This window comes from Cervus canadensis, chromosome 33 (genome assembly GCF_019320065.1).
Source record: "Cervus canadensis isolate Bull #8, Minnesota chromosome 33, ASM1932006v1, whole genome shotgun sequence".
NCBI classification, from domain to species: Eukaryota; Metazoa; Chordata; class Mammalia; order Artiodactyla; family Cervidae; genus Cervus; species Cervus canadensis.
In genome coordinates, this window is record NC_057418.1 from 22,981,499 (window position 1) to 23,009,294 (window position 27,796).

Here is a 27,796-nt window from a genome sequence, read left to right on the forward strand (position 1 = left end):
GTGATGGACAGGGAGGCCTGGTGTGCTGCATTCCACGGGGTTGCAATGAGTCGGACACGACTAAGCAACTGAACTGAGCTGAACTGATAACCAGTTAACAAAGTTGTGATAGTTTCAGGTGGACAACAAAGGGACTCAGCCTTACATATATGTGTATCCATTCTTCCTCAAACTCCCCTCCCATCCAGGCTGCCATATGACATTGAGCAGAGTTCCCTGTGCTATATGCAGGGCCTTGTTGGTTATCCATTTTAAATATAGCAGTGTGTACCTGTTCAGTCAAAGCTCCCTAACTATCCCTTCCCCTCATTCTCCCTTAGATCCTCCTTTAATCAAACTGGCATACCTGTGCCCTCAAATGTAGAAATTCTTGAGTCACCACTTAGCTAAGGCAATTTAGCCAATGCATTAGCTGCATTAATTAAGAATATCTATTACAACTCAATCCTTAGCTAACTGCAGGAGCCATTGTACTTCTCAGTTTTCATTGACTAACATAGGAATCAATTAGTAAATGGTCTGAATATTTAGTACCAGACTTGACAGCTCAAAGAATTTTTTGATCCTCTTTCAACCCCTCACCTCTTGTTTGAACAGGAACATTTTTGCAAAGCACCCCTTCCTATCCTTGACTTTCTTATCCAAACTTTGCTTTACTGACTCTTCAGCAGTAATAAGATCTTTTTTAATTATTTATTTTGGAAAACTTTTAAACTCAGAGAAAATTTGCTAAGCTAGTTTGGAGTTTCTTTACTCCCTTCATTGCTTCCCCCTGTCCTCACATCTTACACTACCAGTGTACATTGGTCAAAACTGAGAAATTAACATGGTAAGAAGATTTTTTTTTTTTTTACTTTTTTATTACCAGGCAGCTACAAATAAGAATGAAAACCATGTTCCCTGGATTGAACACTCCGAGCAGCAAAGAACGGGTTTAATTGTAGTCCTGGATCTGCTATTATTAATAATACAGAATCACATTATTATTTTAGAAAACCAAGAGGTGGAAATTCACATTGAGATCCAGTGGCTTTTATCTATTGAGCCCTCCACTATTATCTCAGAGATAGATAGAGAAGGATTCCTCAAATACTTGGTGCTATCTTTGAAACATAAAAATGAGTACTTTTTATAACTTTGACTCTTAAAAGTTTGTGTGTTTTTCGAATCATGAAATCAGTTTACAACTTTAGACTCTACTGAAGACTCGCTGTGTATTAAATGAATTTTTCTGGTTGATAGAATAACTTCTTGCTTTTACCTTATTCCCTCTGTTTCCTCCTCTTCACAGACAGTATAATAAGGAAGATAATTTTATTCACTGATCCTGAGCACTGCATATTCTCTCGATGTCTATGACTGTCCTGCCAAGGAACTTCAATTAAGTATTTAAAGTCTAGAATAGCCATGAGCAGAATTTGAAAACCCTGATCATCCCTCCTCCCTTGCCTTGTAAAGCTCCCCTGGGGGGTGGTGACAGGGAGTGGTCAGTTATGACCCCATGGGTTCCCCATTTAGCATGTCAACATGGTCAGAGAAGCCTGGACTTTTCCTGCCAATGAAAGTTCTGCTTCCCCCTTAAATCAGCCTCAGAGGCAAGTCAGAGCCAAGAAGTGCTACTTTTGATTCTGGCAGTGACATTCCAAAGGAGGGCAATTAAAATAATGGAGGTTTGAAGAGCAAACAAAGAAAGCCAAGGAATTTGAGCTCTTTCTCCTAGAAAAAAAATTAGAGACTTGCCATGAAGCAAAATGTGTGAAACGTATCTGTGTGGGAGCTGGACAGCCATATTGTTCATTTTATTGAGGATGGCACAAGAAGGAATATTTTTATGTTGATGGCCTTTAAGTGTAAAAGCTGGCTGTAACAACAGTACTGCTGGTTGTAAGAATCAACCCCCATCCGCACCCCTGAGCCATGTGCTACCACCACCGCCATCTCCAGGTTTACCAAGGGTCCGATGAACCAAGACCCTCGAGCTGGGAAAATCAGCTTATTCAGGGTTTTCATGGTCAAAAGAGCCACTGACATGGGCCATTAGCAACAACTGGCAAGTTCTCCTAAGTTGCTGTATTATTAGCCCTGTGTTTGAGATTTGGTAAGAGAAACAGGTTTTGAGAAGGAAAGCAAAGCAAAGCAATAAATTAGCCAAGTGTTAACATAGGTGCTAACATCTTTCACGCAAAGCAGAGGATTAAGCTTTCTTGCTCTTCAGTTTTCTCCCTGGGTGTTTCAGTTTATCTTGGGAAACCAGCCATCCCAATATCCAGTACGCAGCACTTGTCTCAAAATGCTGTTGTTGCTAACTCATAACAATATTGTATATTAATGAACAGAGTGAAAAAAGATAAACTTCAAACTGTACGTACCTTTTCATTCACTATTATTGGGACAAAGATTGATAAGGAAGTTAAGTTTAAGTATTAAATATATATAATATTTAAAATAGTGTTAGTTGCTCAGTCATGTCCCACTCTTTGCAACCCCATGGACTGTAGCCCATCAGGCTCCTCTGTCCATGGAATTCTCCAGGCAGGAATACTGGAGTGGGTTGCCATTCCTTTCTCCAGGGGATCTTCCCTTCCCAGGGATGGAACCCCGGTCTCCAGGATTGCAAACAGATTCTTTACCATCTGAGCCACTAGGGAAACCAATGAGTATTAAATATATAAATATTTAAGAATAATATAATTATCTAGAAGATTTCTTGGGGAAGGAAATGGCAGCCCACTCCAGTATTATTGCCTAGATAATCCCATGGACAGAGGAGCGTAGCAGGCTACAATCCAGGGGATCGAAAGAGTCAGACACGACCGAGCACACACACTAGAAGATTTCTAGATCAACATTGTCCAGCTGAAATACAGTGCAAGACATGTATATATATATATACATATTTTTTTTTATTAGTTGGAGGCTAATTACTTCACAACATTTCAGTGCGTTTTGTCATACATTGATATGAATCAGCCATAGATTTACCGTGTATATATTTTTTAATTTTCCAGTAACCACATTCTCAAAAGTAAGATGAAGTCAGTGAAAAAAGTTTTAAGATCTTTTAACTCACTCTTCCAAAATATGATTCCAACACGTAATTAATATAAAATTATTAATGAAGTATTTTATACTTTTTGTTTCATTCTACATCTTTGAAAACATGTTAGTCACTCAGTCGTATCTAACTCTTTGTGACCCCATGGACTGTAGCCTGCCAGGCTCTTCTGTCCATGGAATTCTCCAGGCAGGAATACTGGAGTGGGTATCCATTCCCTTCTCCAGGCGATCTTCCCGACCCAGGGATAGACCCTGGGTCTCCTACATTGCAGGAAGATTCTTTACCGTCTGAAAGTGAGCCACTTTCAGTATATTTCACACTTGCTGCTGCTGCTGCGAAGTCGCTTCAGTCGTATCCAACTCTCTGAGACCCCATAGACAGCAGCCCACCAGGCTCCCCCATCCCTGGGATTCTCCAGGCAGGAACACTGGAGTGGGTTGCCACTTAGACTTGAGCACATCTCAATTTGGATGAGCTGCATTTTAAGTGTTCAGTAGTCACATGTGGCTGGCTACTGGCTACTATGTTGAACAATGTAGCTCTGGAGATAAATATTAATAATTGATTAATTGTATTAGGAAGAATAAGCCAGACAGGGTGGAAATCTGAAATTATTTTGAAGGAGGTGAGAACAAGACTAGACAATTTTTATGAAGAACATTTCCTTATGTGGGAAAACTATAATTATCTTCTAAGCAATGAATCAACAGAAAAATTGTTATCCACCTGCAGTCTCCTATTACATGCCATTAAGTGACCTAGCTTTAAAGGTTTCACTTCTGTCATCGGTAATTTTGGAAGGTATTTAATTTGGGGCAGTAAATTTGGCTAAATACTAGCACTCCAAATACCTCATATATTCTGTTTTATAAGATGTCTGGTTGGCAGTCTGAATAGGCTGATTCAGTGGCCTAGAGCACGTGGCCTGGTATTGAAACATATGAAGTCTTCCTTGTTAGGGTCCAGTTCATGTTGCCGTGTAAGATTCATCCATGAAGTGAACCCTGTTGACTTGAGTTTCATGTCCCACTTTCTCCTGTCTTTGAAAGTATAAAAGACACTAGCAGCCCAAGTAGCCCACAGTGGATTCCTCTAAAACATCTGGCAATTTTTTGTTCCTCTTTAATCCCTCAGTCCCAGTATTGGTTGGCTAACTTGGAGTGAAATAAGTAAAAAAAAAAAAAAGCAAAACAAAATATAAGTCTCTGTGTTATGTTCGTTTTTCACCATCCTGATAATGAGTATTTCCCAAGAGTTATGTCACTGTCAAATATGGTTTTCTCAAATGAGACTATGACTTAGGACCAAACAGAAGTTGTGGGGGGAGGGTGGATACTACTCTGAAAATATCTGAAAATCAGAGCATCCAGAAAGGGAGGATGAGATGGCTAGAAGGCATCACTGATACAATGAACATGAACTTGGGCAAACTCTAGGAGATGGTGAGGGGCAGGGAGGCCTGGTGTGCTGCAGTTCATGGGCTTGCAAAGAGTTGGACATGACTGGGCGACTGAACAACAACAGCGTAGTCATATTGGCCTTTTGGGACCGTAAAGAATCCTCATATACTTCCCAAGTCAGCACCCATTCCAGAAAGAAACATCAACCTTACGGTTATGGTTGTGATAGATGCCAATGTGTGTCTGCTCCTAATCTTAACTACCCAGGACTTCCTTTAAAATATATATATATATAATATTTATATTATATATATAAATTTATAATATTTATATAATAATATAATTAATATTATTAATTATAATATAATAATATAATTAATTATAATTATATTAATTTAATTATAATAATATAATTAATATTATTAATATGATAATTTATATAATAATATTCTATTATATATATAATATATTATATATATATAATATATATATTTGTTTGTTTGTTTATGGCTGTGCTGGGTCTTTGCTGCTGTGCGCAGGATTTTCACTAGCTGCAGAGAACTGGGACTGCTCTCTAGTCGCCACGCTTGGGCTTCTCATTGCAATGACTTCTCTTGAGCACAGGCTCTAGGGTGTGCGGGCTTCAGTAGCTGTGGCTCATGGGCTTACTGCCCAGCGGCATGTTGGATCTTCCCAGACCAGGGATCAAACCTGTGTCCCCTGCATTGGCAGGTGGATTCTGAAGCACTGACCCACCAGGAAAGCCCTGCCCAAGCCTTTCTTAACACCAGTCCCAAACACGAGTAAGCATCCTTTGCTGCGAACACACCTAAATGCCTGGCTGTTTCTTGGATTTTCCAACATTCAAGTTGGACCAGGATTTTTAGCACAAGTACATTTTAACTGCTATAACCAATCCAAGTTTTATAGGCCATAAAGTTGTTACAGAGAAAGCAAAAACTTTAAAAATTTGTGGGAAATATACCATGTGGTAGTGGTTATACTGGTAATTTACTCATTTCCTGCATGTTTCTTACCATTCCTTCTTGTTGATCCACATTAGTTCCTTTATTTTATATTCATAGTTTTACTATTTGCAATACACTCTTAACGCTAATATTTGCCATGAATATAAACCACCAAGAAAAGTCTGAATGTTAAAGGATATAGACTTGATGGGTTCTTTTTATATTCTAGAAATATTGGTATCGGCTGTTTGATAATCTTTATTATTGAGTCAAACCAAATTCACATTCCTTTTGAAAAGACAGTAATTGATCTATATTCTTGTTATTGTATTTGTCTTATTACAACCTTCCATCTCTATTTTTCTAACAAGATCTATAAACATGGATTTGGGTGGATTTTGAAATGAAGCAAATTTCTTTATTAGTCACACTATTGCAAGGCATTTTGCTTGTATAAACTTGGGATCACATTACTAGGGGGATAAATAGTGTGGATCCTGCCTTACAAATGAAGACGATTGGAACTTCGTTTTTTACCAGAATAGCTTCTGAAAGTTTAAATTCCATGCCAGGCCTGTTTTGAACCCAAGATTTAAGTGCTACGGACTTTAAGTGACCTCTGACTTTGTAAATTTTCTCTTCTTATACCCTTTTCTAAATATTAACAGCCCGATTTCTTTAGAAACAGTTCTGATGTTTATTATTTAATTGCATGGTCACACTGTCATGTTATCTAACTGGACACATGGAAAGTAGTAGTTCATCAAATATACTCTGTAACAGTGTAACCCCATGTACACAGCAAATGGAATGCTAACTTTCGAGAATAGATTTAGAGAAATGTTGTGATAGGACGATTAAGTTTTAAAGGGGATGTGGGTCTCAATATTTTGAGTTTTCTTGCCCAGTATTCGAGAATTATTGTCCAGGCAACACTTTCTTTAGTGCTATATACAAGTAAAGTGTAAAACTGTCAGCATCATTAAGTAGTGGTGTTTCCAGGTTGGTAATGTAAAGTTTTGTGGAACTGTAGTGGAATCCTTAAAATCTAGAACTGTGGTTCTCAAGATACTCTTAAGAATCACATAGGATGTGTGGTTTTTTGTTTTGTTTTGTTTTTTAATACATAAGCATCCCCTTGGTGCTTGTTGAAGCTGTAGATTCCTTATGCCCTGAGCGCCGAGCCTTGATTTAGTAAATCTAGACTAGTGGCTCTATCACTCAGGTGCTCATGCTTTGAGGCCAGGTGCTGCTTCTCAAACTTTAAAGCGCTTGCACATGGCATTTGCCTCTTGGTAAAAGGCAGACTGACGTTCAGTAGGTCTAAGGTAGCGCCAAAGGCTTTTAAGTCTGACGCATTTCCAGGAGACGCTTTAAAAACTCCGCCTTTGCCATTCAACGTCCCATGGGTATCTTTGCATTTCCGTCTATACCTAGCTTGCTATCTTTTTGCTTTTGACCGTGTCCCTTGAGCTAGGCTTTAAGCACCTTCAAAGCTTTCTGTTTCCTCTAATTTTAAATACTTGCCTACCTTGCTTATCTTGTCCCTTTATTTATTTTTCTTCACGTGTATAGATGCGCACCAGTTGCGTCCTGAAGCGCGGTCAGCTGTAACGCAGGCTCCGTATCTCAGAACCACAGCCAGGCACTCCCGCTCCGGGGACCTCGGGGCCATGGAGCTCTCCGACAGTGACCGCCCGGTCAGCTTCGGCTCCACGTCGTCCTCGGCCTCCTCCCGGGACAGCCATGGTTCCTTCGGCAGCAGAATGACCTTAGTTTCAAGCAGCCACCTGGGCTTGTTTCCTCAGGATAAGGAAGCAGGGGCCATAAAACTGGAGCTGATGCCAGCCAGGCCGTTTTCCAGTAGCGAGCTGCAGACGGACAGTGCTGCCGGGCCGCAGAGCACAGACGAGGGCGGCGAGAGGCAGCCACGGGCGCAGCTCAGAGTGGAAGCCAACGCGGCATCCAAAACGGGGGCCGAATCGGCCACCAGCCCCAAGCTGCTCTATGTGGACCGAGTTGTGCAGGAAATTCTGGAGACCGAACGGACTTACGTGCAAGATTTAAAGAGCATCGTAGAGGTAAGATACACTGTGAGCGGGGGTTTAAAGTTTGTCCTGCAGGATCAATATCCTTAAGGAAAGGGCTTGCAACGAAGGGCTTCTTAGGAAGCCAGGTGTCTCCTAAGAGGCAGAGATGGTGTGAATGTTTAAACAGATCATCATTTAAGAGGAAGCCCTAGGGCAATTATCACTGGGTTAAGATCCTCAATGTTTGCATTCGTGAATTGATTACGTGTTGGGAGCAAGCATGATGATATCAGTGCCTGGTGTGTTGTGTTAGTGACTCCTGCCCCCAAAGATCTGTGAGTCTCTGGCAGACAGACAGGCAGGATGCAAGCTTCCTGACTTGCAGGTGTCAGGGGTGTGTTGACTGAGCCCCTTGGGTCATCTTCAGCTTAATCACAGTTGTCTCCTATTCTCTGGAGCTTCCAAAGCTACCAGCGCCTGTGTCTCATCTCCAGAGATGGATTTCATGGGTTTGGGGTGTGGCCTGGGGGTGGGCGGAAGATCCCCAGGTGATTCTTCTGTGCAAACAAGCGTGGGAATTACTGTTTGATGCTGTTTTCTGTGTTGGTTGCTGTTTAGGGGAAGGTGGTGAAAGAGAGAGAAGAACCCTGGACTTGGTCTTGGGTGTTTACCTTTTACTTTGATAATAAACAAATTCACATAAATTATTTGACTCTCTGCAAACTGAACTTAGTTCAGGTACCAGATCCAAGACTCTGGAAATGCAGTTATTAATTTGTTATGATTATTGTTTCCCTGTATTATTTCTTCTTTAATTTTTATTTTGTGCTGGAGTATAGTTGACTTATCCAGTTATTAATTTGACTTTGATTATAGCTAGGTTTTTAAGGATAAAATGATGATTATCAGAACAGTTCAGATGCTACTTTGTTCTCAACAATATTATATTTCAAGTTGATACATTATGAAGCTATACTCCCTACGCTACCTGGTACTATCCCAGGTTCTTTCATGTGTTCATGCCCATTTCCTGTTTTAGATTTTTAATCTAAAATGTATTTCAGAATAAACTGGTGGAATATTTGCTGATGAGGGCTTTCTCCACCAAACAGATACACTCTTATAGCTTTAGGGGGAAAAAAATTCTAGGACACAATTGTGTTTTCAGTTCCACAAATGATCAAACCAGACAGTCTTCTAAAAATAGTTATGACATAACTTCCCAGTAAAAATAGAAAAAAAAAAAAATCAATTGATGCTCAACCAAAACAATATGTGATACCAAATGTAGAGTAAACCAGGCCAATTGTTTCTTGAATTTCAACAATGATGTCATTTGTACTTGAGAAGAAATACCTGTGAAACTGCCAAAATTTGTGAAACCTCTCAGGAAATTTATGGTTGTCAAAGCGTTCTTTGGCCTTTTTTTCTTTGTTTCTTTCTTGGAAACTTTACCACTTCATCGAAACTCGCCATACTGACAGAGAAACCTTTAGTGTCTGAGCTGGAATTCTATGAACACTTGTGTCTTTCTGAGGCCAGTTAACAAACTTAAGGTGAGAAAAAATACAATAAGAGATCTATGAAAGAAAATAGGTTAAAACAGAATTTTTCACATTAAAAATTTTTATTTTCTAACAAAGTTTCAGCAGAAGTTTTATTCTAAGCTGTCCAAATATTCTTGTCTTTTTTTTTTTTCTTATCAATTAATTAGCCATGTTTTGCACTATGGGTTGGTGGACTTCTGCTATAAAGGGCCAGATGGTAACTCTTTTAGGCTTTCTGGGCCGTAAAGTGTCAATCCTAACTGTTCACTTCTGCCACTGTAGCCCAAGAGCAGCCCCAGACTCTATGTCAGTGAAAGGGTGTAGAAGTTCAAGGAAAACTTTAGGGCTGTGTTTGACCCAAGGACCATGGTTGCCAAGCCCTATATTTGCCTATAAATCTGTGCTTGAATTTCATCAGCTGTGAAATGAGACTAATAAATGATACCTGCCTTATAGGTTTGTTGTTATGATAATTAGATAATATATGAAAAGCTCATACAACAGTGCCTGGCAAGTGGTAAGAAATTAATAAGTGGAAACACTTATCATCATCTCAGGCCTCTTCTGAATTTGCTGGCACCATTTATAGCTATCTTCTGAAGTCATTTAGCTTCTTCAGCTATTATCTGAAGTCTTTTTACAAAAATAGATTTAGTAAAACACTACAGTAGAAATTTCATTAGGAAAAAGTAACTTTTAAGTGGGTGATTCCAACATTATTATTTTGAAGGCAATTGGATTATTTGTAAAGAACCCAGGGAAAATCTAAGGTGACACATAATTAGGGAGAAGAAAGATGAAGGGTGTTGGGAAGGAGGGTGGTTGGAAGAAAACGCCCCAAATAGAGAGGGAAGCACCTGGGCAGGAAGAAGATGCTGCTTTATTCAGGAAGTCTCTGGAATGCTTTGAGTCACTTCCCCTCCCCACCTAGAAAAGTGCAGAATCTCTTCAGATCACGATTGGTCACTGCAGCACAGCCTCTTCTTCACACACTTTTGTATGTGACCACCTGTTTCTGAAGATCACAATTTTCACAGGATGGTAGACTCGTTTTATGTAGTTCTTTCCTTTATGGAGGCTTCCCAGGTGGCACCAGTGGTAAAACTCCACCTGCCAATGCAGGAGACTCAAGAAGCATGAGTTCAATCCCTGGGTCAGGAAGATCTCTTGGAGTAGGATATGGCAACCCATTCCAGTATTCTTTCCTGGAAAATTCCATAGACAGAGGAGCCTGGCAGGATACAGTCCATGAGGTCACAAAGAGTCAGACACGACTGAGCATGCACCCCTCCTTTATGGAGTATAACCAATTATTTCCCACCTTGCAGCAACTTTACCCAATAAGGACTGTTATGAGTATTCTTTTAAAATACAAGATGTCAACTCCTTTAAAAATCTGTTTTCCTTAACCCATTTCTAATCTGTTTTTAAAATTCTGTAGCTGATTTCTTTAGTATCTTCAATTTTTCAAGTGCGGAGTTAAATGGGGGAAATGCTACTTAGTAACAACCTACCATCATAAGTTCTCACCACACAAAGAAAGTTTGTTAGTTGCCTTTCTAAGCCAGATTCATTTCTGAAGAAAACCACCGAATTGTTTATAGAGATAACTGGGAAGTTGTTTTTCGCTTACACAGTAGCATAGTTTCAAACTATCTGAGTGCTGCGTGATAATCTCTCAGTCGTGTCCAACTCTTTGCAACCCCATGGACTAGAGCCTGCCAGGCTCGCCTCTCCATGGAATTCTCCAGGCAAGAATACTGGAGTGGGTTGCCATTTCCTTCTCCAGGGTTCAGAGTGTCTGTGCTCTGCTTTATTGAGTTCCCACTAATGAATGGCCTTCAGTAGTCATTCTTGGTTTTATTAATTTCCCTTTGTTACATTTTATCTGTAGTGTATCTTAGCCATACATATCCTCACCACTCAGGTGTATATTTTGTCCTTAGAATTCATAAACAAACATTTCTGTGAAAGTTCATTGATATATATACTGATTTAAAAGATGTTAATACAGTATGCCTTGGTAGCTCAAGGTAATGCCACATAGTATCCGAGCAGCTTATTTCTAAGAGATCCCTGCTAACACATGATCTGGGGAATAGGATCCTCAGCTGTTGGTGATAATGCAGAGAAGGATATACATCTTTCACTACATAAAGACACTGTATTAAAATCTTCCCAAATATATTGGATTTTTTTTTCCTTTCCCATGCCATTTAGGAATTAAAAAATGAATTCTGAAAATTTAACTGAGAAATGTTATTGTTCTTATTGCTTCTGGTCTTCATCACAGGCCCTTTTCTCTGTCCCCTCCATTCCCTCCCCATGGCAACTCCCTCCTCTGCTCCTTTGCCTGACATCCTAGTCATTTGCTTTTGTACACTTGACATTTTAGAGAGAGGTGAGGTCTTGACTATCGACCATACTGAGAGAAACAAGAGAGCTGTTATTTCCATTTCTATATATGGCTCCTACTAGCATTCACAGATAAAATGAGATAATAAGTATGAAAGCTAGTTTTAAAAGTTAAAAGTAAAATCGCCAGTGATAAAATTTGTGGAGAGAGAGAAATTCATAGCTAGAAAGTAGGAAATAAGGGTTTCTTTCATGTTTAATAGGATCTTAGATTGACTGACCAGAGATTCTCATGGGTAGAGTGGGTTTCTTTAATCTTTCTAAATGATCTATAAAAGAGCCTTTGACAGCCTCATGAGACTTGGCCCTGGATATAGTTCATGGCCTGTTTTAACCTTTTAGGAAGGGTTTTAAATAGTTCATAACATTATCTAATACTGTGTAATTATATCCCTAGTACAAAATAGGATCTTTGAAATATAAGAAATGCTAAACTAAATGATATTTTGGGATGTTGAGGACATGTGCATTTAGTGAGGGGAAAATGGGTAAAATATTAAAAGTAACATGTGAGTTAATTTTTTCCTATCATATTCTAGAAAGCTAAAATCCTTTTACAAGCACCTTGATCCATACAGTGTGCTAAAAAGCTAAGAAGTGATTATTATAGCCTTACTGAGTAAAATTTAAAGAACCAAAGCTTTAAGCAATCCTTGCTGAAAGCATGCAGCATTTCTTCAACAAGCTGTGGCTGCACAAGGATTAGGCTGTTGATCTCCAACCTCCAGCTCTTATATTTCTTGATCAGCATGAACTCTTTGTTTATCATGTGATAGTACAGACAGTTGGCGAAGGAAATGGCAACCCACTCCAGTTTCTTGCCTGGAGAATCCCAGGGACAGAGGAGCCTGGTGGGCTGCCATCTATGGGGTCGCATGGAGTCAGACACAACTGAAGCGACTTAGCAGCAGCAGTACAGACAGTGTTAGGGTAAGGTGGACAAGAGAGGGATGCTTCTCACCCACTCAGTGACATGAAACACATTGAACACAATTCTGCCTGTTGCCATAGCTTAGAGAAGAGGCTGCCCTTTGCACCAGAGGTATCCACTTGCTGGAAGGCGAACTGTGTTACACTTGGGAAGTGAGCCTCTCCCAGACCTGTGCAGAGTGAATGAAGGAACCCAGTAATCAGGCCCAGGAAGTCTGCTGTGACTCCACTATGGACCCTGCCTAAAGACTTAGCTCTTAGGCTGGTGAGGTGACTCAGACTCGGATAACATGAAATCTGAGTGGATTTTTGTCCTGTACCACCTCTCAAAGACAGCACTGTCGAGCTTGGAGGTGTTTTCTGTTGAAGCCCGGTTTGATTCAGCTGGAGAGAGATGATTTGGTGTGGAAAGGTCAGTTCTTTTCTCTGCTACTCCTTTCCATTGGCCATGAAAGGATAGCTTTACATGGGTGTTCCCTGGACCAGCCACAGCTGCTTAGGATACTTGACAAGAAGAGAAAAGTTTTGAACCAAGGGAGGAGGCTGATGAGATGTCATAGCTTTTATTGTCTTTTTATTTGCACATGTCCTCACTCAGTACTTTCCCTCCAGTTTAAATAACATTTATTAAACTGACACTTTTTATGAGGTTCCTTCAGACTAACATTTCTTGAATACTGAGGGAATTATGTGTTCAATGCTTGAGTGTAGGACTTGGCAGGGATTGTTTTTAACGAAGGCTTGTTACGTGGGTGGATTTAATAAAGTGCTTACACTGTAGTACTTGGCACATTTTAACGTACTTTTTCTTTTACATGGCATTTGAGCACTTTTATTTGAATGTGTCTCTTTATTTTTCCTTCCAGGGACTTTTCTCGTATTGGGTGAATGAGATCTTTCCTAAAACCATTTGAGGCCTATGGTAATTTTGAAGCAAACCTGTTAAGTAGTTTCAGGCTTATGTATTGGGTTGGCCAAGAAGTTTGTCTAGGTTTTCTGTAACATAGGAAATCTGAGTGAACTTTTTAGCCTAGCCAATAGGAGTTGTTCGTCAAATAGCACATCTAACCGCTGTACATAAGCCCCCTAAACTTCACTTTGACTCTTCGTTGCTCTTATGCCCACTCCTTCCTTGCACTACCCCACCCTCACCTCCTGCCACCTTAACAATCACAGAAACTTAGAAGGTAAGAAGACAGTGATTTTGAGTATTCATCTCCTCTACTGGTTGCAGCCTAATATGGGAGGGAGGGCAGGGGCCTGGCCTTTTACATCATTTGACCATTCTGTTCATACCTTCTGGTTAACTGCTAGTGAACATCAAAACTAGCTCAACGTGGGCAGCATTTAGTAAAAGCAACGTGAGTGGAGGTGTGTAGGGTTGCTGTGCAAAGGTGGTTGTTGGCTGTTCACAAGAGTTCTGTATACTTAATAAATGATGTCAGTTTATCCCCTCCAAATGGTTCTAGCCAGATTTTGAGTCAAAACCTAGGAAAATTATTCAAAATAATTATATTGGTCAGATTCTCCTGGGAGCATGGTAGATAGAAACCTTAAACTTGGTGACCACACCCACCACCTCAATGAATCCGAATAGCTGTGAACATACTCCTTGGCTATTACTTCTAAACTTTCTAGATATATACCTTAACAACACCAAAAACACTAAACGATAACATTAACAGCAGCTAGTATTTGGGTGCTTACCAGATATCAGGCACTGAATTAAGCAGTTACAGCCTCACCCGCAGCCCCACTGTGTGGGTACTATTATAATTTTCTTTTTTTTTTAACACAAGAATGTTGCATGTACAGAGAGTAAAGGAACTTGTCCAAGGTTTGTAAATGGTTAGTGGTGAAACAGGAAACTGGAATGTTAGGTTTCACTCCAAAGGCCTCATTTACTACTACATTGTTATTGCAAATCTCCCCTTAGAGTCTAGCAGAGAGCTCAGAGGTTTGGTCCTCTTCCTAAGCTCTCTGGAGCAGGGTGTTGCGACAGCAGCATGGTAGACATTCGGAACTGGATAGTTCTTGGCTATGGGGGATTATCGTTCTTGGCTATGGGGGATAGTCGTTCTTGGCTATGGGGGATAGTCGTTCTTGGTTATGCGGGATAGTCGTGTGTATTGTAGGATGTTAGCATCAAACCTGGCCTCCACTCTCTAGATGTCAGTAGGACCACCACCATCCCCACTCATGACAACCAAAACTGTTTCTAGACATTGCCATATAACCCCCAAGGGACAAAATTCCCTTGGCTGAGAAAGACTGTTTTAAAAATTTGGAAGGCACAGTGTATAAGTGTAAGTAAACCCACGGTAACAAATAGGCCCCCTAATTTAGTGATGTAATACAACAAAAATTTCTCCTTTTACAGTCGTGTGTGTGTGTCTTCAGGTTAGTGGACGCCATGTTATTCCATGCACCAGTTGATAGAAGGCAGGGGAAGGAGGGTTTTTGAGACAAGTGTAGAAATGACTCACCTCTTCTCTCATTCCACATCAAGCTGTAAGTTTGGAGATATAGTCTAACTGTGTGCCCAAACAAGGAAAGAAACATTTTTGTGAACAGCTGCATGTCTACCATGTATTATATTGGATTGGCCAAAAAATTCACTCAAGTTTTTTCATCAGATGTTGTGGAAAAACCCAAATGAACTTTTTGGTCAACCCAATATGTAACTGCAATATTCTCATTAAAAAAACCTACACTCTGCCTCCCACCACCATCACTAAAGGTAAAAATTAAAAAATACATAAGGAAGAAAGCAGGAAAGATCTTGATGATGCTTACTGCCAAGATAATAGTTAACTCTCTCTACTAAATAACCCTTTAGAATGTTTTAAATGGAATTCTTCATTTAGGACTTACACACTAAGATGTACCTTCTCCCATTCCTCTCTCCCCTCTTACACATTTCCATCACCTCTACCTTCTCTCTCTCTCCCATTTTTTCTAACTCCCTCCCCTCTTTTGTTTTTGTAGTTTTTCCTATCCGTATGACCTGTCAATAGGGCCCTTTGGAATTTTTGAACACAGGTGGTACTATCAATATTTCAGTTTAAGAAGAGGGCTGCTGGGTCTAGCATAGTTCAAAGGCAGGAATTGTGCTTCTCTTGCTTGTCTTCTGGAAACGTTTTGAGTAGACTGGAATCAATGAGAATAATGGACTAATGCCAGCAAACTCTGAACAGAATGATCATGCTTGGAAACATTAAGTTTATTGCCACACTGATAAAGTTTATAAGAAAATGGAATACCCTCCTTGTTACTGCCCTGGCTTTCTTTTAAACTCATTTCTGTCATCACTCTGAGAAACCAAAATGAGAATTGTGAACATTTAAAGAACAAGTAAGCAAGGGAAACCTAATGATTGAAATTGTTTTAAACCATTTTTACATACATGATAATCTGGGGCCTTGCACACTTGCACACTCTAAATCAAGTGACATCCTCATGGATGGTTTCCATAAGAAAGTGAAAGTGAAAGTCGCTCAGTAGTGTCCGACTCTTTGCGACCCCATGGACTTTATAGTCCATGGAATTCTCCAGGCCAGAATACTGGAGTGGTAGCCTTTCCCTTCTCCAGGGGATCTTGCCAACCCAGGGATCGAACCCAGGTCTCCTGCATTGCAGGTGGATTCTTTACCAGTTTGAACCACAAGGGAAGTCTTGTATAAGTCAACTATCATTTTTCCAGAGGTGAACATGGAGAAAGTAAATTTGTCGTTGATAAATAGTGATCTATTTATGTCATCAACCTTTCCCTGGAGTACGTTTTTCAAATTACTAAGAACTTTATACAATAGCATAATGAACATCAGTTGGTATAACAGTAATAATTATGGATTTAGTGATGTTCTCATTGTCTCCTTGAGAAATACTAAACCTCAGGTAATAGTCACCCTTGCGTGCCTGACATTCCTGACTTATGACTTGCTTCTTTTTTTTTTTAGATTTTTTTTTTTGTGGCTTGCCTCTTGAAGCTTGGGTCTAGAATACTTCAGGTCAGGCTAAGGATTTCCAGGGCATTGGAGGCCCTGAGTCCAACTTTGTAGGACATTCTTACCAGGTTTCAAGAGTTCATGATCAAAAACAAAAAAAGAGTTCATGATCTCAGAATAGATTATAGTTATTTAATATAGTTAAATATATTGTCGTTTTTAGCTTCCATATCACATGTCTGAGACCCAAGAAAGAGAGTACAGTTGCTATAGAGAAAAAGCAATATGAATTTCAAGTGCCTATGTTCAATTTTGCTATAATTTGACATATTCACTAAACTTGCAAAATCATGTGAGGGGAAGACAGAGGAAAATAGATTCCAAGTGCAACACTCAAAACATCAGTGACACATTGAAAAAGAAACAAATGGAGGCAGCTTTATACGTGTTCAGTGGTTAAGAACTAAATACCTACTATAGCAAATATGATACTTCAACTTTAAAAAAAAAAAACACATGAAATTTCTTGTGGGAGCCACCTGGAGAAAAAATTAAACAGAGAGAAAAAGAAGGAGAGAAAAATTAAACAGAGAAGAAGTTGTGTGCAGGGTTGTAGTCTGAGTTATTATAAAGTAGGGTTGCCTGACATCAACGTGAAACTGACACTCCCGGCATGGATGGGTATGGCTTTAATAAGGTATGCAGGTGGACTGAGGTAGCTGGTGGGTGTTAGAGCTGTATGTGTGTGTGTATTTGTATTCCTCTGAGGCTCTCTGGAAGTGGCTATGCTTTTCTGTGTTCACCTGGTTTTTTTGTTTGTTTTATTGTGAATGCAATCCTGCCTAAGCAAAATTCAGAAATTTGAATTAAGTTCAAGTTACTCCCTAGTATATTAATCACGTGGGAACAAATTCATGCTTTCAGAGCAAATGTTAAAGCAGAACTAACTGTACATACCTCTTGAGTGTTATGACTTGTTACAAATAGGTCTCGCCTCTCCCCCGTCCCCTTTGTTCAGACCAGAAGATTAAAGAACACCATACCTGTTGTCAAAAAACATGATCTTCCATCCCTGAAGCAATTTTTATTTCCGCCCTATGAGAAAAAATGGTTCAAAAGAATTTCAAGCTCTCTTAGCAATTTGAGAGCTTATATCTAAAATCTAACAAATAGATTTTTTTTTACCCTAATCTTGGACCAACAAATATGATTATTTGAAAATGCAAATAGTCATGAATTTTTCAAAAATTTCTGTCACTGAAAAGATTTTCACAATTTGGGTCAAATACTCTGACACAAGTGATACCCCTTGCTGTCTTGTTGTTCAGTCACTAAGTCACGTCCGACTCTTTGTGACCCCATGGACTGCAGCACGCCAGGCTTCTCTGTCCTTCACTGGCTCTTGGAGTTTGCTCAAATTCATGTCCATTGAGTCAGTGATGCCATCCAACCATCTCATCCTCTATTGTCCCCTTCTCCTCTTGCCCTCAATCTTTCCCAGCGTCAGGGTCTTTTCCAATATGTCAGCTCTTTGCATCAGTTGCCAAAGTATTGGAGCTTCAACATCAGTCCTTCCAGTGAATAGGCAGGGTTGATTTCCTTGAGGATTGAAACTTCTGTTACACCACGGAGATTTAAGGGGTAAATATTAGTGTGTTTATGCCATTAAAATTAGGATATTTTCCAACTACACATGCAGATTCAGAGTTAGACAATGTATTAAAGAAAAGGATAGACTGACTTACAGACATAACTGAGGACATTCATTTCTTTTGTGAGATCAAGCTCTTAGAGAAATACCTGCAACTAAAAAGTCCCTTCCCATTCTTCCAGCTTTTCTTTTAAGGCAATATTTTGATTTTTAATGAAAAGGTATTTCAAAAACTTCAGTTAACTCAGGTGATTGAGTAGCTATTATTACTCGTCTGCTAAAGAACTGCTAATATATTTCAAAGACTGCCTGTGGGCAAAATTCTATTGAAGATTTGCTAAAACAGGTTGTGTTCATTTGGAGGTAGAATTATGCTGCCTTTTGGGTGTATGCCATCTTGAATATGCAGTTATACTGAGTGGGTAGAAAATTATAGAATTCAGGGAATTGTGTTCTAAACAAACCAACCTTCAGTTGGGAGTAGTTTCCCATGGCTGGAAGTTTCTTCCAAAGAAAGATGTTGCTTGCACCTTGTGAAACTAAACACATCAAAGAATCAACCCAGGTCATCTGAGAAGCCTGAAGCAAGTTGGTGTCAAAGCAACCCTGCTCTGTAACACCTAGAAAAAAGAGGTAGCTTGAGCTTATGCAAGGTTTGCCAGCCTACATAGGTTAGTAGTTAACTATTTTCTGATCATTTACGTTTTTAGTTTCTCCTCTGAGCACCAAGCCTACTCTGCCACTTAAGGCTGATAGCATTGTTCTCTACAGCAGATCACATGGAATGTTTTATATCTTTTTAAACCTGGTCAAATATACATGATATGTATTAATTTTAACCATTTTAAGTATACAGTTCAGTTAGGCACACTGACATTGTTGTACACTGAACTACATAACCATTACCACTATCCATCTTGAGAACGTCTGACTCTTTGAGATCCCATGGACTGTGGCCCTATTCATGGGATATCCCAGGAAAGAATACTGGAGTGGGTTGCCATTTCCTCCTCCAGGGGATCTTCCCCACCGAGTTATCAAAGCCGGGTCTTTTCCATTGCAGGCAGATTCTTTACTGCTGAGCCACCAGGGAAGCCCAAAATATACATGACATGTAGTAATGACATGTATTATCTTAGCCATTTTAAGTGAATGATTCAGTGACATCAAGAACACTGACATTGTACATTGAACTGTATAACCATCACCACCATCCATCTTGAGAACTTGAGAACTTTTCTACCACCCCACATTGAAACTGTGCACTCATGAAGCAATAACTCTTCATACCCTCTTCCCTCAAGCAATTCTTTTTTACTTTTAAAAATTGCAGAATACACATAACATAAAATTTACTGTCTTAACCATTTTTAAAGGTACATTGCAGTGACATTAAGTACGCTCACAGCATTGGGCAACCAGTCTCTAGAATTCTTTTCATCTTATGAAACTGAAACTGTTTCCCTGTTAAACAGTAACCCCCGCTCCTCCTCTTCCTTCAGCTGCTGATAACCACCATTCTACTCTCTGCTTCTATGAATTTGACTCCTCGGTACTTCACATGAGTGAAATCATACAGTACTTGTCCTTTTGTGACTGCTTTTCTCACTGAGCACGGCATCTTCAGGGTTCATCCTTGTCATAGCACATGTCAGAATGTTCTTCCTTCTTAAGATTGAATAACATGCCATTGTATGTCTATATAACATTTTGTTTCTCCATTCATCTATTGGTGAATGCTTAGATTGCTCCAAATAGCACAGAAGTTTTGATTAAGTAGCAATCACAGAGTTTTGAACTGGAAAATAACTCAAAAGTCTGTGGATTCTGAAAGGGTGAAGTGTTTTGGTTAGTTTTCTACTTCTAGCAGTCAGCATTGCCTTTGACACTTAAGAGGCCATTAGTAAGTATTTGCTGAATGAATTACCAAGTTCTACACAATCGTTCTTATTGATGAAGAAATGGAGATGCAGAGAACCTAGTGATTTCTCCAACTGCATGATCTTGAACAATTATTTAATTTCTGTAACCTTCAGTTTCTTCTTCTTAAAATGAGATGAGAGCTATTGTATACCTCATAGAATGTTGTGAGGACAAAAGGAAGTAAGAAAGAAAGAAAAGAAAGTGAAGTTGCTCAGTCGTGTCCGACTCTTTGCGACCCCATGGACTGTAGCCTACCAGGTTCCTCCATCCATGGGATTTTCCAGGAAAGAGTACTGGAGTGGGTTGCCATTTCCTTCTCCAGGAGATCTTCCCAACCCAGGGATTGAACCTGGGTCTCCTGCATTGTAGGCAGACCCTTTACCGTCTGATCCACCAGGGAAGTAATGCCTATAAAAAGAAAAAAAAGTCACTCAGTCATGTCTGATTGTTTGCGACCAGTCCACAGAATCTCCAGGCCAGAACACTGGAGTGGATAGCCTTTCCCTTCTCCAGGGGATCTTCCCAACCCAGGGATCAAACCCAGGTCTCCCACATTGCAGGTGAATTCTTTACCAGCTGAGCCACAAGGGAAGCCCAAGAATACTGGAGTGGGTAGCCTATCCCTTCTGCAGCAGATTTTCCCGACTCAGGGATCAAACCAGGATCTCCTGCATTGCAGGTGGATTCTTTACCAACTGAGCTGTCAGGGAAGCCCAAAGTGCTTTCCTGGGTTCAATGTCCGTAAAGTGCTTTCCATAGACCTGGCATAGCATAAACTCTCAATAGCTGAAAGCTGGTCAGGCCCCAGACCCCACAGCTAAGTACTGGCAGTGCCAAGACTATATCCATTACATTTAGAAACAATTGGAAAAACACAGGAAGCATTTATTGGGTGCCCCTTACTGTGCCAAATAAGAACAGTTCTCATACGTACTTGTGAATGAAAATTTCTGAAAACGCGTTACTTTCACTACTCAGTTTTCCACATCTCAGTCACTGACGAGGATGAAATTGACATGGACACGTGTGAAAGGCAGAGCTTGTCTCTCCTGCACCCAGTCACCACAGAGTGTAGAAAAAAACGAAGCAGTGGTACAGAGAGGAGGTGGGAACAATTAAGATCACTTCCTGAGCAATTTCTTGGGACATGTCTAAAGCAAACTGTGGAATTATCTTTTTTTTCCCCCTAGCACAGATATAGGTAGCTTTTTGAGGATGAGAAATTGTCTCCTGTAAAACAGGAGAGTTGGGGCTAGTCCACGTATGATAAGTAAAAGACCAGCTGATGCTCTGGGACCCCTTCTTGTCAAGTCCTATTCTGAAGTTGGAACTGGCTCATGAAGTTCCAGGTCCTAGTTGGAAAGAAAGAAGGTAAAGTTACTGATAAAGTGTGTAAATTTACTTAATATTCAAAATTATCTGGAATGTTTTAGGTACTAGTTTTGGCAAGAAAATCTAGTAGAATAGAATCCCCACTTCAAAGACAGGACAGAGTAAAACATCATAAAGATCCCTCATGAAAAACACACAATTAACTGGTCATCAGTGAGATTTATACCAAGGATAGTAAGCCCCCATAAACAGGTTCAAAGGGGCAGATAATAATAATATTATAATTTGAGCAATTAAAAGCTATCACCTAAGAAATCTGGTTAGGAAGAGCAACTTAAAAGTAGGATTTTTTCAAAAGATGTGATATATTTATACATATAACTGCTTCACTTTGCTGTCCAGCAAGAACTAACACAACACTGTCAAGCAACTATACTCCAATAAAAAATTTTTTTAAGGGATAGGAAAAAAAAAGTGTTTTTCTAGGGACTTCCCTAGCAGTCCAGTGGTTAAAACTCTGTGCTTCCAATGCAGGGAGCATGGGTCCAACCCCTGATTGGAGAAATAAGATCCCACATGCCATGCAGCATGGCCAAAAGATTTTTTTTTAAAGAGGGGGTGCACTCTGGATTAATGAAATCTGTCTGAAACTCAGTGACATCACTTTTTCTTAAAGTTCTGTATATCCCAATAAGCAATCAACATGGGCCCACTGTTTGAAAGGCAGTTTTTTCCTTTGTTATAAAGAGAGTAATAGACATTGAATGGTAGCACAAATTACCCCACCCACCCCATCCTCTGTGATAAAATAATGAAAATGAAGAAAAGCTAAAATCTACTAGAACTGATTCTAAATCCTGACTCTGCCATCTCCCTTTGTGATCTTGGATAAGTCTAAACTTTTCTAACTTTCAAGTTTTCACCTTAAAGTGGGAATAATAGGATTGTCACAAAATAAAACTATCCATGCAAAATGCTAGCACAGTGATAGGTACATAGTAAGCTCTCAGGTGAGAATAATGATTATTATTAATCTATTTAGTATTATTTGGAAAGGCCAGTAATTTCTGGTACATTAAAAGTATCATTGTATTGTTCTTGCTAATCTATGCTGAAGCTGAAGCTCCAATATTTTGGCCACCTGATGTGAAGAACCAACTCACTGGAAAAGACCCTGATTCTAGAAAAGATTGAAGGCAAAAAGAGAAGCGGGCAGCAGAGGACGAGATGGTTAGATAGCATCAAGACTCAATGGACATGAATTTGAGCAAGCTCTAGGAGATAGTGGAGGACAGAGGAGCCTGGCGGGCTACAGTCCATGGGGTGGCAGAGTCGGACACAACTTAGCAACTAAACACAACAAAACCTATGTTAAGGTATTTCAGAAAATTATTTAAATTTTGCAATTTAAAAAGGGTATATCTTGCAATTTTTAGTTTATCTGATATGCTTCCATGTAGTTGGAGTTCACAGGCCTGCCAGAGCTGCAATGGCAGAAGGAAATTATTTTCAGTTTTGGTTTGAGGGAGGTTAAACTGAGATTGATTTAAATGGACAGAGCACTGGTCTCAGATCAGTCTCATGCTAATAGCCATGTGCCCATGGACAACCAACCAGGCTGACCTCCGCTTCATCCTCAGTAAATGACTCTAATTCAACAAGCCAAAATCTGAAGATGACTAGAGGTCTCATCTTCTCCAGCCTCAGCTCTCAAGAATGTAACTAGGAAATAAGTGAGTCCTTTGAGCGGCCAAAATAGATATTTCAAACGCCAAACAGTAAATCCTGTGTCTTGACCCAAAGAGAGGCCCCTCTCACTGTGAGCCTATTTACTCTACATGTTTAAAATAAGCTTAATGAGAGCATTTCCTGGCAGACCAGTGGTTAGGACTCCAAGCGTTCACTGCTGAGGGCCCAGTTCAGTGCCTGGTTGGGGAACTAAGATTTCACAAGCCTCGTAGCCCAGCCAATAAATTAATTAATCAAATAAGCTTAACTTTGGTTTCCTAACCCACAGCTAGGGGATGGAGGGCGCAGAAGGAGTGGATGTGGTGGCACTGAGGAGCCGGAGGAAGAGCTCCTTAAAGTGAATGAATTAACATAGGACCCTTCAGAGTGGTGTAAACCCACCTTATCCCCCTGGTGAATTTCACTTGTGAATTACGCCCCAGAGCATAACCGGAGTCCTCACTGATGAACTGAGTAGCAAGAACTTTATTATGTTTGTTATAGTATCTAAAATATATTGCCTGATTTCTGGCCTTCATAAACAGTGATCTTTTAAGTATGATAATTGACTGTTTATTGAAATATAGTTGGCTTACAGTACTGTGTTAGTTTCAGGTATGCAGCAAAGTGATTAAATGTATATATATTCTTTTTCAGATCCTTTTTCCTTATAAAATATTGACTGTAGTCTCCTGTGCTATCCATCAGACTGTGTTGTTTATCTATTTTGTATATCGTAGTACGTATTATGTTAAATCCAAACTCCTCATTTATCCCTCCCTGACAACTTCCCCCACCCCGCTTTCTCCTTCAGTAACCATAAATTTGTTTTCCATGTCTGTGAGTCTGTTTCTGTTTTGACTTGAATGTTTTTCACTGTTGTTAATCGTACATAACATAAAGTTTTCCATGTGTAAGTGTACAATTCAGTGGCAGTAAACACACACACAGTGTTGTACAACCATCACCACTATCCATTTCATCCCAAAAAGAAACTCTGTGTCCATTAAACAGTAACTCCCCACGCCCCTTTCCCCAGCCCCTGGCAACCTCCAGTCCACTTTCTGCCTATGAATTTGCTACAGTCAAGCAATAGTTGTCCTTCTGCATCTGGGTTCTTTCACTTAGCGTAATGTTTCCAAGATTCATCCATGTTATAGCATATGTCAGAATTTCATTAATTATAGTTAACTTTTAATAGAGGAAATTTTCTATAACTGATCCCTTAAGCAAAGTGAGATGACCCTTTACAAAAAGTGAGACTTGTCCTAACTGTGTAAGGAGGGCCTGATGAGAAACTACAAGCATCTATCCAACCCAAAGCAAAATGGAGTACCTGTCCTAAATGTGAAGATTTCTGTTTCGTTAAACTAAAATGAAAGAATTCATAGTGATTTTTGTGTTTAGATCATAGACACACACAAACACACACAACGCAAAGTAGGCCACATAAAACCTGGAGAGAAGCCGTAATCTAAGTCTTTGGTTTCAAATGGCAAAATCACTTTGAGGCAAAATTATTCGTTTTCTCAGAACACTGCTTAAGGACATTTTGTGTGTGGGGGTGGGAGGGGGTGGGGTTGTGTGTGTGTGTTTGTTTGGGGGAGGCAGAGTGAGCCATTCTTTTAAAAAAAAAACACTTTAAGACATTTTCTTCTGAAACAAGCCTTTTTTTTTCTCTTTGGACCAAGGAGAACTGCTACAAGTATTCCTTCAGTTTTATAATGGGGCTTAAAGTTAGGCTGTTAACCTTTAAGTGGGAGATGAGTCGGGAGGCGACCGCCACTCTGGCCACTGCAGCGGCCTACGATCGACATAGGATGGCTGAAAAGACTGCGCTTTTGTCCTGTTTTCCATAAAGCCCTGTATAAATCACTCAGTCCAGGGGGGCTGTATACAGTCTTGTAAATAGGGTTCCCAATGCAAATGCACATAGAAAAGAGGCTGAGAGTTAATCTACTTTTGATGAAGGAAGCGTTTCAGGAGGTAGGTGGGTGGGAAGATAGTCAAAAAGGAATGCAAGAGTTTAGGATCCTTTGTCATCCTTGAGAGGCCCTGCTGTATAAAGGCTGTCCCTGAGATCGAGGGGAGGGGAGGGAGAGAAAGAGGAACAGGGGGTTGGGTTACATTCAGTACAACTTTTGCCACTTAGAGAGCTTGTGGGAGATCTGCCAGGGACTCAGTTAACCCTTTCTTTCCGAGCTCTGCTTTGCCCAAGAAGCAGATGGACCAAGTTCACAGGAATTCACTCTTCAGCCATTCAGCTGGGAAAGCGTACAACAGAAACTCTGGCCGTTGTTGACATCAGTTTTGTGGGACAGAGGGAGCTGCAAAGAGATTTTTAGAGCCCTAGGCATTGATTCCTCTGGCTTCCTTTATCATGGAATTATAAATGTGAACGCTCTGGGGAGCACCTGGCCCAGACTGGAGGTGGGAGGATCAGAGAGAGATTCCTGGAAGGAAGAGTCAGCCAGGTTAGGACAGCAGGGGACAGTCTTGGCAGTAAGAAAGGAATGTGTAATGATGGTGACCCGTGAGAAGACAGGGCACATTGCCTCTCGCTCTCTCTCAGTTCTAAGTAGCAAGACGGCCGTGGACATTGTGCTTGGATTGAAGAGAAGAGAAAAATTATTTTTTTTCCAAATCACACGTCCTACTCTCTGGGCCCTGAAATTGGAACCAGGGTTCCAATAAAACAAAAGGAGATTTTTGAATTTACCCCATTTAAGAGGCCCTGGTGGTTGAGAATCTGGCTGCAATGCAGGAGACCTGGGTTGGACGCCTGGGTCAGGAAGATCCCCTGGGGAAGGGAATGGCTACCCACTCCAATATTCTGGCCTGGAAAATTCTACGGACAGAGGAGTCTATACTTTAAGAATCTACATTTGGGCTTCCTCAATGGCTAAGCGGTTAAAGAATCCACCTGCAATACAGGAGATGCAGGTTTAATCCCTGGGTCGGGAAGATCCCCTGGAGCAGGAAATGGCAACCCACTCCAGTATTCTTGCCTGGATAATCCCATGGACAGAAGAGTCTGGCAGGCTTACAAAGAGTCAGATACAACTGAGCAAGAGGCCCAGTACTCTTCCGGAAAGTCAAGTTTCTGGGGCACATCCCATCATGCCAACCCACCTGCACCCCATTTTACCCTCCACCTAGCACCTCTTCCAGCTCGCTGGAGGTCACCAAGCCCTTCGCTGTTTCTCTGTCAATAAATAACTGGTTAAGATAGTGCTGTGATGAGATCAACAGCAGTGTAGTCAGAGAAGCAATAAGGTACATTCCTGAGGGCTGCTCACTGTTTTTTTAGTACAATGAATGGAACAGTTTCCCCTATGCATTTCCATATTTAGCAGTGAATTACCTAATGCCGCTAGGGTATAATCACAGTCATCCTCATGGCAAAGCTGCCCATAAAGGGATCACTCTTTGTTCAGGTTCTTTACTTTAAAATATCCAGCCTCATTGTACTGCAGTTTTCAAGTAGAATAGCTTGACCTCGAGGGTCATCATCAAACTGTCTGACTCAGTAGTGGGAGGAAGAGTAATGTCTTCCAGCTTTTTCCTCTTTCTATTAATACTGTCCAGGTAACCCCTGTCTTGGGGGCTTGGTTGAATCTTTATTTTGTTCCCAGGTTAGAGTTCCAATCAAATTAGCGTAAATCTTAACTAAGCTTCAGTGTCTAAGGCCTTGTTTTTTCCTCCATCGAGTGAACGCTATTTGAACACCTACTGTATACAGACCAATTGGTATGGAAATTACCTATATCACAGTTCCTGTCTCAGTACGAAACTGGAAAGTGTTCCAACTCATTAAATAAGTCATAAAGTTAATTACTGCCCTGCACATCATTAGGTCAAGCATACACTCGCTGGTCACGTGTATGTGGCAAAATGGACTGTATCTGTCTTAATGGACCATTCTTTGGTGTCCTTATTTCCAAATGTCTGATGCTCTAGAATTAAAAGCCCACAGGGGAGGTATGGGTGCTTTTTTTCATGCAAACAGGAAATGTTTTGCTGACAAATCCATGGCCACCTTTTGATGTTTAGTGAAAACCTTTAAGCCATCGGTGTACAAAGTGATGGGTAGAGTTCCCATGGAGTTGGTCAGAGCACTGAAGACAAATATCCAGACTGACTGTTGTCAAAGGCTTGTTGCTCTAATAAGCTGACTATGGTCCAGACTCCCCTGTGAAGCAGTAAAACCCCTTCCAGGGTCACTCACCCACATTCATAAGGAAGCTTTGCTACACGGACGCTGCACCTTGTTGTATATTGTCAGCACGTCAACCCTTTCCTCTAAAAGCTGTGCTTTCAGAGCTGCTGTTTATCTCTTCGTTGCTGATTGATTTCATTTTATAGTGATTGCTGACTCTGTAGCTTTTAAACTCTCTGCTTTCCAGCCTCTCCATTGTATACTTTTTTTTTTAATATACTTAAAAGTAGCATGGTGCTGGGAGAACAGGAAAAATTCATTTATAGTGTTTCCACATGATTGACTTTGTAAAGAAGTGCGTTCCTAAGGGGCGAGCTAGCTATGTAAAGTCATGCAAATAAAGAGGGGTGAAATGACCGACCCTGGGGGGCACTGGCAAGGGAGGTAGGATGCACTAAACGAGAGGAAGAGAACCTATGAGCAAGACGGGAAAGCATGAGCCAGTGTTGAAAGTAAAATGCCACATGGCTGAGAGCTGGTACGCTTGGCTGATGGAAGAGCAGGCCTGGGGTGTGGACTGATGAAATGTGAAGGAAGTGGGTTCATCCTGTGAATGTGCTCAGTGGCTCAGCCATATCGAACCCTTTGCCACCCTGTGGACCATAGCCTGCCAGGCTCCTCTGTCCATGGGATTGTTCAGGCACAGAT

General features: G+C 40.5%; 1 protein-coding gene across 5 annotated transcripts in view; it reads left to right on the forward strand.

Annotated features, from left to right (window-relative positions):
• Nucleotides 1–27,796, forward strand: part of PLEKHG1 (pleckstrin homology and RhoGEF domain containing G1) — a 242,103-nt gene that overhangs the window by 134,712 nt on the left and 79,595 nt on the right. For all 5 annotated transcript variants that reach the window (XM_043456816.1, XM_043456813.1, XM_043456818.1 and 2 more), the window contains one exon: nucleotides 7,002–7,507. In XM_043456816.1, the coding sequence (XP_043312751.1) occupies nucleotides 7,100–7,507 (408 nt within the window). In that variant the 5' untranslated portion in view covers nucleotides 7,002–7,099. The remainder of the gene's footprint in view (nucleotides 1–7,001; nucleotides 7,508–27,796) is intronic.